The 14625-nt window shown below is 35.9% G+C and overlaps 1 protein-coding gene across 2 annotated transcripts in view; it reads left to right on the top strand.

Moving 5' to 3' along the window:
• Positions 1–14625, top strand: part of EML5 (EMAP like 5) — a 163913-nt gene that overhangs the window by 80438 nt on the left and 68850 nt on the right. The window contains exons 13-19 of one of the 2 annotated variants that reach the window (XM_061181152.1): positions 311–429; positions 1833–2023; positions 5254–5355; positions 6750–6843; positions 8199–8299; positions 12897–13099; positions 14100–14211. In XM_061181152.1, coding sequence (XP_061037135.1) covers positions 311–429; positions 1833–2023; positions 5254–5355; positions 6750–6843; positions 8199–8299; positions 12897–13099; positions 14100–14211 — 922 coding nt within the window. Of the gene's footprint in view, positions 1–310; positions 430–1832; positions 2024–5249; positions 5356–6749; positions 6844–8198; positions 8300–12896; positions 13100–14099; positions 14212–14625 lie in introns of both variants that reach the window. The other variant, XM_061181151.1, reaches the window with a different exon arrangement.

The raw sequence follows: 14625 nt of genomic DNA, 5'->3' as shown, positions 1-14625 counted from the left end.
GTATTTTATTATATATTATATGTGATTTTTGTCGCAGTACACTTCCATTTATTTCCTTTGAAATACTCTCTTACGAAGTATAAAAATTTCATGGAAACTAAACATGTATTTGTCAGTGTGATACTTAGAAAATGTAAATACGTTTGTCTTTCCAAGGAAGTAAATTTCATAAAGAATCTTCCTATTGAAGACAGTTGTTAAAACTTTAGCGATCATAGTAACCACAATGTCTGAAGTTACATTAGGAATCTATAACACCTTTATTAATTTATGTTCTAAGAATATTTCTACTTATGTACATTATTTAAAGGTTTACACGGAAGATCTACCTCAGCTTAAAGAACAATACAAAGAGAAACAAAAAAGTGGTACTTCTCAAAGAAGAGAGCGGGCTCCAGGAAATAGTATTCGATTACATTTTGTTCACGGGTACAAAACGACTACTTTTCATTTATGTGTTTGAATTTTGGTTCACATTTACTAGCTATGTGACTTTGAGCAAGTCACTTAACCTCTCTGTGTTTCTGTTTTACCATCTGTAAAATGGAGATAACAGTACTTTACTTCATAGGGTTCTGGTGAGGAGTAAATAAGTCAATACTTGTGGTGACTTAGAATGTTGTCTGGCACTATATAAGAGTTTATTAAATAAAAAATTAATTTGTCTTATGAAAATTTAGTGTTATATTTATAGAAATGGATCTCTTTAAACAAAAAAACTAAGTGAAATGTAAGAGATTATCATCTCCCCTAAATATGTCTAATTTGTAATGATATTGTGGCTTGTTTTGGCCTAAGCATTTTGGCCTATATATTATAATTTCAATAAAATACAGTTTCTGGATTCTCTTAGAATATCTGGCAATACAGGTCTCACATTTTATCCCGGGACAACAGAGTCTCCAGTCCAACTCTTTCCTTCCCCTAACCTAGTAATCATTGTCTTACCTGGCTTATAATGTTTTCAAGAATTTGAAAAAAAACAGATTTATTTAGTAAAAATATTTTTCCTCCAGTGTTAAAATAGACAGTATTTGTTTGTTTGTTTGGAAGCATTTTTTGTGTGTGTGTGTTTTTTTAATTGGAGTATAGTTGATTTACAATGTTGTGTTAGTTTCAGGTGGATAGCAAAGTGAATCAGTTGTACATATACATATATCCACTCTTTGTTAGATTCTTTTCCCATATAGGCCATTACAGAGTATTGAGTAGTGTTCCCTGTGCTGCTATTCAGTAGGTCCTTATTAGTTATCTATTTTATTTATATTGATCATTTTTGAGAGGATTTGACTACTTGTTTTCTGGATGTGTATAATATTTTTAAATTGTTGTTTAAACTTATTTTTGTAACATATATTGATATATTTTATTCTCATGGTTAAACAATGTGTATAAAAGGATACACTCTGAAAATCTTCTTCCCACCTCTGCCCTCCCAGCCATCATTTCCCCCCTACCCAAAGGGAATCACTGTTACCTAGTTTCAGAAATATTTATGTATAATATAGTACAAACAAATACAAATATATATTCTTTTCTATACCCTTTCACTTGTAAAAAAGCAACTTTTTGCTTTATAGTATACAAATTTAGTATTATGCAAATAGTAGTGTACAATATACACTTTTCTGCACCTTTTTTCATTGAGTGTTGTAGCTTGGATTTAGCTATTTGTAATCAGAACAGTTCACAAAAGTTTATGGGATCTGAGATATTTGTATTTTTTAAAATTGTTCAGTATCTTGTAAAACTGGAAATAGAATGTCCTCTGTATAGTCCATATTTATCAGTAAAAGGCCAAAGTTAATGTTATATGATTTTTCTATATTTAGTTACAGAGGTTATGACTGTCGAAGTAATCTGTTTTATACTCAAATTGGTGAAATTGTGTACCATGTGGCAGCAGTGGGTGTCATTTATAATCGACAGCAGAACACACAGCGCTTTTACCTGGGTCATGATGATGATATTCTCTGCCTGGCTATTCATCCTGTGAAAGACTATGTGGCAACAGGCCAGGTAGGTCCTTTGAAAGACTATGCGACAACAGGCCAGATAAGTTAGACCTTCGTTTGGGTTTAAAGTTAAGTTAGTCCATTTTTTTCCTTATCTTTTGTATTCTAGGAAATGAAGAATTCTTTAGAATGGGATTTTATTTTCATATTACAAATGAAACATTTTTCTTATAGTTTTCCTTAGAGTTTTATTGTTTTATTTATTGTAATTTGAATTTGGAACTATGAGCTCTGGCTTGACACCTTTCTGTCACGATAATATTAATTTTTTAAATTTATGAGTAAAAATGACAAAAACCGTAAAGACTAGAAATCTGGTTTTTAAATTATTTAAAATAATATAAGTTATCTAAGAAATGTTCTGTGACAAACAGGATGACTATGTTTTTATTTTACAATCATGATAGTAACATATTCGGGTTTACCAAAGTGGAAAACACAGAGAAAAGTCATAACTGATACCTCTCTATATGGATATTCTTAGAGAAGGAAGGGAAAGGGTGATATTTATAAATTCTCACTGTGTGTAAGCACTTTACTAGTTTCTTAATGTATATTTATTTTATTCTCACCTCACCTCTATGAGAGTGAAACCATTTCCCCCAGTTTATAAATGAGGAAGTTTAGGTTTAAAGAAATTAGATAATTTTCTCAAAGATCTCTCAGCTAATAAGTGGTAAAGCCTAAAGCCCTTAGTCTGTTTGGCTTTAAATACTGGGTAAGTATACCTTCTGGGATATACTGAGGGTGGTGGTAGGAAACTAGCATCATCCTATGTAGCTTCCCTGAAAGGAGAGAAAGCTCTTCCCTTTTTCTTTCTCTCATCTTCCCTCCCTCTGTTTGTACCTCCCCTGACTCTTTCCTTTTCTCCTTCCTTTCCTTCCCTCCTTTTCTCCCTCCTTTCTTCTATTCATTCAAAAACATTCATAGAGCATGTGCTGTGTACCAGGAAAGACTCTGGGAATATAAATAAAACATCTTGCCATGGTAAAACATTCATACTCTGTGGGGGAAGACAAACATGCAAGAAAATTGTGATACAGTGTCATAAGTATAGATCAGGGCTTCTTACCTTGGCACTGTTGACATTTGGGGCCAGATAATTCTTTGTTGTAAAGATAATTGCATTTTTATGTATAATGCCATCCTGTGCATTGTAGGATGTTTAGCAGCATCTCTGGCCTCTACGGACTAGAGGCCAGTAACACCACTCACCCCAGCTGTGACAACCAAAAATGTCTCCAGACAGCGTTTGGGAGGCAAGTCATCCGCTGCTGAGAACCACTAGGCTAGAGATATGTATAAAGCGCTCTTGATATATTATAAAGGACTGATATATCGTGCCTAATGGAATCAGGGAAACCCTCATAGAGATGACGACATTTGAGCTGAGTAGTTTACCTGACAGAGGGGAGGTTGGGGAATGTATTTTAAGTGTGTCATATCACGTGTAACAGTGGGGAAAAAAATAAAAAAATAAAAATACAACTTCTTTAAATAACTGTGAGCAGTGCAAAGTATTCAAATCTTAGAGTGCATGATGGACATTAGCGGAAGAACTAATTAAATGGGTTGGCAGGGGCCTCAGGGGCACCGTTTACTTTCACCTTTAGTTTATATAAATGGTTCCTCTTAAAACACAATTATGTACCCATTGTGCTGTGGCAAGGAGTTTGGACATTATTCTGCTACTACTGGAATGAAAACTGTAAAAACTGGTCATTTACTACCATAATTCTGGAATTTTAGGGAGTTTGGGCCAAATTAAACTAAAAGTCAGTATGCCCACAGGACATCCCTGGATACCCAATGACCTCTTCCTCTGCTAGGCTTTTAGCCAGAACTCTAACAGAAAGACAGATTAGGGGAATTCGCTGGTGGTCCAGTGGTTGGGACTCTGCGCTTCCACTGCAGGGGACCTGGGTTCGATCCCTGGTCAGGGAACTAAGATCCTGCAATCCATGAGGCACAGCCAAAGAAAAAAAAACAGATTAACAAGAGAAAAACAAAAAGTTTATTAACAGGTGCAATTCATACACCAAAAGTAACTCAAAATGGTGGTTTAGAACTCCAGCTTATATAGAAAACAGTAGATCTGTAGAGAAATGACAGGACAGAGGAAAGCAGTTAATAACTTAGTGAAATATTGACTGATTGCAGTATTGTTTTTTGTTATGTCTTTATATAAAACCAATCTCAAAATTAACAGTAATTGGCAGCTATATTAGTTATTTCAGGAGTTGCCTTCATAGGCAAAGTTATTGTATCTCTTAATCTGTATAAAGAAAGTGATTACTTGGGGGCTTCCCTGGTGGCGCAGTGGTTGAGAATCTGCCTGCCAATGCAGGGGACACGGGTTCGAGCCCTGGTCTGGGAAGATCCCACATGCCGCGGAGCAACTAGGCCCGTGAGCCACAACTACTGAGCCTGCGCGTCTGGAGCCTGTGCTCCTCAACGGGAGAGGCCGCGATAGTGAGAGGCCCGCGCACCGCGATGAAGAGTGGCCCCCACTTGCCGCAACTAGAGAAAGCCCTCGCACAGAAACGAAGACCCAACACAGCCATAAATTAAATAAATAAATAAATAATTAAATAATTAAAAAAAAAAAAAGGAAGTGATTACTTGAGTCTAGAGGAATAATTAAGAATTAAGTCTTGTTAACCTGCTTGGCACTTTAACCCCTCTGTATCTTGTTTACACCATTATCCTAGCCTAGAATATACTTGCTTGCTTCTCTTTTTATCTAAGACCTGCACTTTTTGAAGGCCCACGTCAAGTAGCATCTCTTCCATGAAGATTTTCTCTACAGCCTTTTCATCCCCATTAAGCATGTATTACCAGATGTTCTTATTTTAACAGAAAATATCTCGTTTTCCCAATGAGTTTGCAAAATTTTCTAAATGTCTTAGTGCTCATTGTACCTAGCATAGTAACGCTGCCACTAATAGATGCTTGGTAAACATTATCTTTATTGATGAAGTATAGGATAAGGTTTAGGAGCTACGTAGTTGTAGAACATTCCTAGAAACACTGAGCCTAGTCTCATTAGCTTTTCAACAAATGTAAGGGAAAAATGTTGATCACATATACAGTCTGCTTTATACTTTTTATTTGATAAATATTTATAGCAAATATGACAAAGGCTGTTAAATCTCCTGTTTTATTTCCTTTTATAGATATGAAAATAAACAATTTAATTGCATAAAATGACTTTTATAATTCTTTCTATTTTAGGTAGGTAGGGATCCCTCAGTTCACATATGGGACACAGAGACCATTAAACCATTGTCGATATTAAAGGGCTACCACCAATATGGTGTCTGTGCTGTTGATTTCTCAGGTAAGGCAGTTTTCTATCTCAGTAAGAATGATCAAAATGCAGAGGCAATACATAGCATTTTAGTCTAAATTAGTTTTGCCTAAACTTGTCATTTAATAGTGACCTTCACAATTTTTTATCAAATGTGCATACTGTTGTCCTAACCAACCAAGGCTCTGAAAGTGTGGGTTTGCTAGCTGGTTTATAATAATAACTTAATGAGTGTAATTTTAATACCCATTATTATAAAGATGTTTCTATTAAAATAAAAAATGTTTGTCTACATAACCTCTGAAACTGTCTCAGTTACCACTAGTGGTATGTATTTCCCACCTTGGGCAAACCCTGGTCTCATTTAATGTTTTGCAGCCACAGAGTAAACTTTGAAAATGTTTAGGGTGAAAGCTAAGAAAGAGGTGAGAACTGAAATATTTGTTGTATAACATTTCTATGAAGTGACAATTCCAATCTGTCTTATCAAAATAATTTCAGATCATGTTAACTCTTTGCTACATATATAAAAGTTTAACAACTACAGATCTACAGTGAAAGCTGGGGTATGGATTGGGAAGAGTGGGGAAATACCATTAATAGAGAATTTTATATTAAGAAACAGTAAATTTGTGCTTTCTGCTGCTCTGACTGAAGTGATAGTGAATTGCTATAGTTTGTGGGGGGAAATGTATATACACATATTAATACCTGCCAAAGGTGAAGAAACTGAATGGTAAAGGAGTCAACAAGAAAAATACCACTGGTAGCGATAACAAACTAATTGAGGTTTGCAAAAAGTGTGGCAGAGTGGCAAATGTTTTATTATAGATTGCCTTTACAACCTATAAACATATGCACACCTGCCAGCATGACTGACTTAGTGCAATCTCTTGTCTAATAGTCATTACTTGTTGCTTGATGGTAGTAACAACTAGAATAATTGACCTTCACTACAGTCATATTAAACAGCAATATGTATTTGTAACCTATGTCTTTTGCATTTGATTCACTTTTTGTAATCCCTATGACTTCTTATATCACAGTAGAGTTCCTATGGTGAAATTCATTGGCGTATATCACTTCTTCCTTCCATCTTTCTTAGTTTTCCCTTTCCTTCTCATCTTTTAAATATCTTTTTTCTACTTTTCTTATCTTCCTCCTTTCCCCTATCTTAAGCTGGTAGAAGATGAGGTAAGTGAAGTCAGAGGAAGAAGTCAGCAGATAGGTTTAGATGCATTGAGAAACTATTCTTCCCCCTCCTTATAAATTCTGCTTTTTGTTTCATAGCTGTATGTGTGCCTAACATTTAACAATATTTGATAAAATTTTAAATACAGTGCTGTGGTATCAGAATACGTACTGAGTGTTTTTTATCTTCTGAATGTTAATGATCAGTCTATCTCTGTGATTAATTTTCATAGCGGATGGGAAACGTTTGGCTTCAGTTGGAATAGATGATAGCCACACTATTGTGCTGTGGGACTGGAAAAAAGGAGAGAAACTTTCAATAGCAAGGTAGGGAAAAAACTTGATATCACATTGGCAAAATACTGAAATTACCTTGGACTTAAAATTTTTTTTTTACTTATAACAGTTTTGAAATCAAGCAAATATAACATTTTAAATTGTTGCCGTCTTTATTACCATTGAATAAATAGTATAATCATGGTAAAAAGACAAATGATTTCATGATTCATTTGTAAGTTTATCCCTTGTGAACACACTTTTTAATGTAACTGTAATATGATATTCAAAGTAGTGATTATCAAAAATCTCCATTTATAGGTAGAGTGAATTCCACTGTAAGATAAGCTATTCTGTAGTCATTGAAAACATAAAATACTCATTTTATATATTTGAGTGAAAGGAGATACATACACACATGTATCACAAAGAAGTTATAGATTATTTTTATTTTCTCTGTTATAGTTTTCATTTTCTAAATTTTCTACAGTGAGCATTATTATTTCTATAATAATAAAAAATATTAGCAATTGCTTTAAAGGAGGAAATAGTTAACAGTTTCAGAGACTTTTTTTTTTTTTTTTTAGGGTTTTTTTTTTTTTAATGTTAAGTTTTGGGGGTTTTTTAACAGTTTTATAAATTTATTTATTTATTTATCTACTTTTGGCTGTGTTGGGTCTTCATTTTTGTGCGAGGGCTTTCTCCAGTTGTGGCGAGTGGGGGCCACTCTTCATCGCGGTGCGCGGGCCTCTCACTGTCGCGGCCTCTCCCGTTGCGGAGCACAGGCTCCAGACGCGCAGGCTCAGTAGTTGTGGCTCACGGGCCTAGTTGCTCCGCGGCATGTGGGATCTTCCCAGACCAGGGCTCGAACCCGTGTTCCCTGCATTGGCAGGCAGACTCTCAACCACTGCGCCACCAGGGAAACCCAGAGACTTATTTTTTTCACTTCCTATTCCCTAAAGTGATACATAAAAGCACTTATAAAATACAGGTAAATGCTTTTTTCAGAGTATATAGACAGGACCCAAATAAAAGATAGTTTAAGAGGATTTTGTATTTGGAAAGACTATATTAAGCTGTAACAGAGTACTATAAAATTTTTTTTTTCTTTAACTCATTCATGCCACAAATGGCATTCTCTATGTACAGTACTATAGTAGGTGCTATCCAAAAGAAGTTCAGTTCTCACTGTTCCTATCTTTTAAGATTCTGTTCAGAGAAGTTAATAAATTAAAATAATAACAAAATAACAAATGTACAAACGCATGATTATGTAGCCTAAACCTAAGAGACAAGTGGACCAAGCATTTAGTAATGGAGTAATCAAGATAGGGTATGGATTAAGCAAAAGGTTATTACAGTAGAGATTTATCTTCAGAGTTAAAACATTTTGGTATTTATTTCAGAGGAAGTAAAGATAAGATTTTTGTTGTAAAGATGAACCCGTACGTGCCTGATAAATTAATTACAGCTGGAATTAAACACATGAAATTTTGGCGTAGAGCAGGTAAGGAAGTGCTTCTTTTTTGCTACTTTGAAATTTAAGAAACTATTACTTTTTTTTTTTAACATCTTTATTGGAGTATAATTGCTTTACAATGGTGTGTTAATTTCTGCTTTATACAAAGTGAATCAGCTATACATATACATATATCCCCATATCTCCTCCCTCTTGCGTCTCCCTCCCACCCTCCCTTTCCCACCCTCCCTTTCCCACCCCTCTAGGTGGTCACAAAGCACCGAGCTGATCTCCCTGTGCTATGCGGCTGCTTCCCACTAGCTATCTATTTTACATTTGGTAGAAACTATTACTTTTAAAAGCAATTTGGTTAAGTACAATGTGGTATCCTAAATTGGATCCTGGAACAGAAGTTTCATTAGTTGAAAAATAGGTGAAATCTGAATGAAGTCTAGAGTTCATTTAATAGTAATATATCAAATATGTCGGTTTTTTAGTTTTGACAAGTAGTCTGTAGTATTGTAAGATGTTAATGTTATGGGAAACTGGGCGGGCAAGCAGTATATGAGAACACTCTGTGTTATCTTTGCATCTTTTATGAAAATCTAAAATTCTCAAAAGTGAAAAGTTTATTTTTTTAAAAGAATGATTCACAGTTGTCTTGATACATTTTAAACAAAGTTAAGATTTATTTTATCATTATTTATTGGCTGCATTGATATAGTATTCATATTTGCAAAAGAATTTAACTTACAAGATTAATCAAGTGATGTCCAGACTTCGTTCTTCTGTTGAAGACATGTTTTTTAGTCTAAACTAAAAATGAGAAATTGTGTCAAAATTCTTTATGTGCTATAAAACGATACAGAAATGGAATGTTATATTACTTTAGTCATTTAGTAAACTAGTGACTGTAGAAGTTCATATTTTAAAATTAAAAAGTCTCTTTTCCAAATCAAATAGCATACTTATAAATTCCAGCAATTTGACAAAGTCTCAGTACACTTAAACCTTTCAGATAAAATACATAGCTATAGAGAGAAGTGAGACATAGGTTAGAAAAGAATAGGCTTAGTGAAGATATTTCCCAAATTGAATTAGCTTTCAAATTGTAAACTACATAGGACATGAGTCGATTTTCAGACTTGTTTTAATACTTTATCACAGACTCATCAGATCATAGTGTATATACATTTACAAAGTAAAAAGAAGTATCTTCACATTTGTAATTTTCATTCCCATTCATTTAAATGAAACTTTTGAGTATCTTAGTCACTTGGAATTGCAAATACCCAGCAAGTAATGCTATTATTGCGGTTTTGGAAAAAAAAAAAAAAAACAACTATAAGTTTGTCTGAAATAAGAGACTTAAAGAAAGTAAATAGCCTTAAAATGAAAAGATTTACAATTGAATAACTTTTTTCCTTAATTTTGATTTGACATAAAGTAGACCTGAAACTGAACCATAAAAGGATAAATGTTAAGACTTTAGTGCATTTCAGCATTCCTCACTTTGAGGTTCTGATCCAGAGTTCAGTAGTCAACTGGGGGATAAGTAACCACTTTATTAATCTGAATAAATGCCATCTGTCTACCCTCTAAATGCGTAGCTTTATGTAAACTAAGTTAAAGATGACTTACGACTAAGGCTGAAAGGGAGCTTCTTACCTCCTATCCCAGATATAGGCTTTGAGAATTGCAAGTTATGAATTATTAATCTCTAAGGAATTTGAACTCTATTCCATGGCTGGTATGACCTTGTACAATACAAACATGTTATGCTGTGTGTATCAGAAAACTCAAAAATGATTATCTAAACCAGAGGTGAAAAACTCTGTAAATGGCCAAATAGTAAATATTTTAGACTTTCCAGACACAGAGACAAAATCAAGAATATTATATAGGTACTCAGAGAACAAGAGAGAAAACTCCTGCCTTGCTGTACCCAGTTTGCACCCAGTTGCTGTTAACTGGAGACATTCCCTCCAAGATCAGCCTGCTGCAGTGAACAGGACTTGCAGGTTGGGCTCCCGGGAGACCATAGTCAGCCTCACTCTGCCCTAGCGACACACTGATGCTAGTGTGTCTTCTCCTCCTGGAGAGCCCTACCTTCTCAACTTGGGCAGATGGCCAGAGGCAAGGCAACTCTTGGACTGTGATTTCACTGCTGGGTGCCCAGCAGTTGCCATAGCAAAGTCCTCAACTTGTGGATGGTGACCAGCTCGGGCCCTAGGCGGCTGCTACTTGGCAGCCAAAAGTCAGGGAGGCAGGCTCTGGGAGCAGAGAAGAAAACCGACGTAGCCACTGCAGCTGTGCTCCAGTGGGCATTGAACAAAAACAGGTGCTGGCAGGATTTGGCCTACAGCCCATAGTTTGCTGACCCTGCTCTGGATGGATAATCTGTGCTCTAGTGAAACCCAGTCCCCTCCACTTGTGCACTAGATCCCACCTCTCATCTATTCAAGGACATCATTCCAACTCTTCTTCCCTTTCTCTCTTGCATTATCAGTTTTCCCTCTCTACCAACTCTTTTCCTTCAGTATATAAATGTGGTGTTATTTCTCCATCTTAAGTAAGTAAAACCAAACAAAAACACTCTTTGAGCTCTACCCTCCAGTTGCTAATCAATTTCTCTTCTTACCTATGCACTAAAACACATCCACACAGTTGTGTAAACACTTTAAATTTGTGAGTTATCTTCTCCTTCTTTTGAGAGAAGTCTAACCTGTTTTTTCCCCTTCACCACTTGACTTAACTGCCCTTCCAAGTGCACTAACAACTCTGGCTGATATGTTAAGAAAAGACAGTCTTCTGAATACATTTGGAATATGACTACTTTTCATCATCTTCTATGTTATCACCAGACCCATGCCACCCTTATCATTTGCCCAGATGACTGAAATAGCCTTCTAACTCTTTTCATCCTTGCCGCTATTCAAACTACCCTCAACCCAGAAATCACAATGAACCCGGTAATAAGTGATATGCCAAGTCTTGTCATTCCACCACCCAAATGTTTTTCATCTCATGAAGAGTAAAAGTTAAATCCTTACAATGGCCTGTAGTGCTGCCTTTGACCTCTCTGACCCCATCTCCCATTACTGCCGCCCTTACTTTCTTTGCTACTCCATACTGGCCTCCCTAGTTGTTCCTTGAAGATTCTTGTCACGTTCCTGCCTTGGGGCCTTTGCGTTTGCTGATTCCTCTGTCTTGAACGCTCTTTTTGCATGGCTTGCTCTTGCTACCTCCTTCAGGTCTTCATGCAGATACCACCTTCTCAATGAGGCCTTTCTTAACCACCCTTCTTAAAATGGACCCCTCTCATTTCTTATCTCCCTTTTATGCTTACATTTTCTCCATAGCACCCGTCATCATCTAACATCCTGCACATTTTACTTATTTGTCATATTTATTGACTGTCTCTCACCAGGAAGCTCCATGAAAGCAGGGAATTTTGTTGTCTTGTCTGTTTTGTTCATAGCTCTGCCCCCATTGCCTTAAATAGTGTCTGATATCTATATATATTTCTTGAATAAATGAATGAATGAATGAGTTCATTTGGAAAAATGGGCAAAAGATATCAATAGATAATGAATGACCAATAAAAATAGGAAAAGATGATAAAGCTCATGAATAATTGGAGAAATGCAAATTAAAACCACAATAAAATTCGGTTGATATTTCACATCCCCCAGTCTGATAATACCAAGTGTTCTGAAAGGTGGGAAACAACAGGAACTCCTTTCACTATTAATGGGAATGTATGTTGGTGTATCGACTTTGGAGGACAATTTGGTCACAGAGATGATACCTCTCATCTACATGCTGTTCTTTTGCAAATACCCTATGACCATTCCTAGGCATTCCTAGAGACTCTCTTGCACTTTTATAGAAGAGGCCCTTGCAGGAGTGTTTAAAGCAGCATTGTTTTCAATAGCAAAATCTTGGAAGCAACTTTATTAAGTCCCCGTTAATAGGAAAATGTTGTATTTATATAATGGAATGCTATATAGTCAGGAAAATGAGTTTTCTAGGGGTACAAATCAACATGTATAAAACTCCACAACAAATTGTTGGTGAAAAAAGCAGGTTGCAAAAGAATACATACAGGATATGTATTTATAGAAAATTTTAAACATGAAAAATAATGACATGTTACCTAAGAATTCAAAAATAAGTAGTAAAATATGTATAAGGGAATGTGTGAGAATAATCAAGATCACATTCAGAATAGTAGCAGGTGAAGAAGGGAGATGGGATTGGCATATGTTTTGATTGTTTAGTAATTTTATGTAAGTTGATCATGGATATAGAAGAGCTTATTGTATTTTTTTTACTTTTTGTATTAAATATGGCATAATATAATTTTTAAAATATTAATCAAAAGACTGATTTAAACTGACTTAGTACATATTTTTGTTTATCCAAAAAGCTATGACCTGAAAGCAGCCATGGGTATGCCTGCTGCAGCCAAGCAAGGTGTTGCCCAAGTCACTGATTGAGAGACCTTTAGTTTTCTTTTTAACTCTCCTTACTGTTACATGTCTTTCTCTTTAAACAAGAACAACAGCAGAAGAGAAATTTTATTGCTTTGAATTTTATACATTTTGAAAGTGGTACTTTCATAATGTTTTTTATGAACCAGGGGGAGGATTGATTGGAAGAAAAGGCTACGTAGGCACACTGGGGAAAAATGACACAATGATGTGTGCAGTATATGGATGGACTGAAGAGATGGCTTTTTCTGGAACATCCACAGGAGACGTGTGTATCTGGAGAGACATCTTTCTTGTAAAGACAGTTAAAGCACATGATGGACCAGTGTTCAGTATGCATGCATTGGAAAAAGTAAGTAACCTAATAAATTTTAAGTTAAACATAGTTTGATCATGGAGTGCAGAACATTTTCACAAGTACAGGGACACTACCTTTCTACTTAGCTGAGCTACCCAATAATAATATGTGAGCTAGAGTCTTCCTGACCGTATTTTATTCCTCTTTTCAAACTCCTGAACCTAGAGTGAAATAGGCCTGCTGTTATTAAAAAAAAAAAGTTTAACTTAGTATTTATTAATCGCTTACTATGAGTCAGAGATTGTTTAAGTACTTTATATGTTATCACCATATCCTGTGAGGTAGCTATCATTATTTTTTTTTAATAAACTTATTTGTTTTATTTGTTTATTTTTGGCTGTGTTGGGTCTTCATTGCTGCGCGCGGACTTCCTCTAGTTGTGGCGATCGGGGACTACTCTTCGTTGCAGTGCGCAGGCTTCTTATTGTGGTGGCTTCTCTTGTTGCAGAGCACGGGCTCTAGGCGCGTGGGCTTCAGTAGTTGCAGCACGCAGGCTCAGTAGTTGTTGCTCGTGGGCTCTGGAGCACAGGCTCAGTAGTTGTGGCACATGGGCTTAGTTGCTCCGCGGCATGTGGGATCTTCACAGACCAGGGCTCGAACCCGTGTCGCCTGCATTGGCAGGCGGATTCTTAACCACTGAGCCACCAGGGAAGTCCCGTAGCTATTATTATTATCCCCTCTTTTTAAAGGATGAGATTATGAAGCCTCCAGGAGAAGGTGCTGAAAGTGGTAGAGCTACTTTATGGTTCCAAATTGCAAACTGTGTTTTTAAAGTCCTATTCTAAAAGTAGAATGTTTTGTGTCACTGTAAATATTTTTGCAAATTCCACGTTGATGTTTAAAAAAACAATGGATTCTATGCTAATTTCTGTTTTTTACAAGCTGTAACTTTTGGCTATAAATATTCTTTCCTCCAGAGTTTTTCAATATAAAAGAAGGTTATTATTTTTTAAATATTTAGATCTTCATTAACTTAAAACTTTTACTTTTGTAGGGATTCGTAACTGGAGGGAAAGATGGGGTAGTAGCTCTTTGGGATGACTCCTTTGAAAGATGTCTCAAGACCTATGCTATAAAAAGAGCTGCTTTGGCCCCAGGATCTAAAGGTGATTTGAGATTTTGAGATTTGTAGGAAAAAAGATTAATTGCTTATTAACATGGTGGGCACTGAGGTGGAGCACATGGGGTATATTTTTCCTCCTTTACTAGACAGGCATCAGAATTCACTAAGAGAAGCCGCTTAACTGGATGCCAGAATCATTGCTGTCCTTTCAAAATCTATTTTCAGTGATACACATAGTAAAATATAAACAAATACAAGATTATCAATGTTAATTTTTAACATTTTTAATTTTTCAAAGAAAATCGCCATGTGAGTGTCACATTTACCACCAGTCAGGGAATTGTTTTCAAACTTGGCCTTTTGTTTCATCTTAGTGTTTTGTTGACCCTCCCTCTCTAGCCTTGCAGGCCCTTCTTCCTTTACCCTTTCTCATAGTGCGTTAGGGCACTACAGCGCT

This window comes from Eubalaena glacialis, chromosome 2, assembly GCF_028564815.1.
Source record: "Eubalaena glacialis isolate mEubGla1 chromosome 2, mEubGla1.1.hap2.+ XY, whole genome shotgun sequence".
Classification (NCBI taxonomy): domain Eukaryota; kingdom Metazoa; phylum Chordata; class Mammalia; order Artiodactyla; family Balaenidae; genus Eubalaena; species Eubalaena glacialis.
The sequence above is the reverse complement of the archived record's forward strand: the minus strand, read 5'-3'. Positions and strand labels throughout refer to the sequence as shown.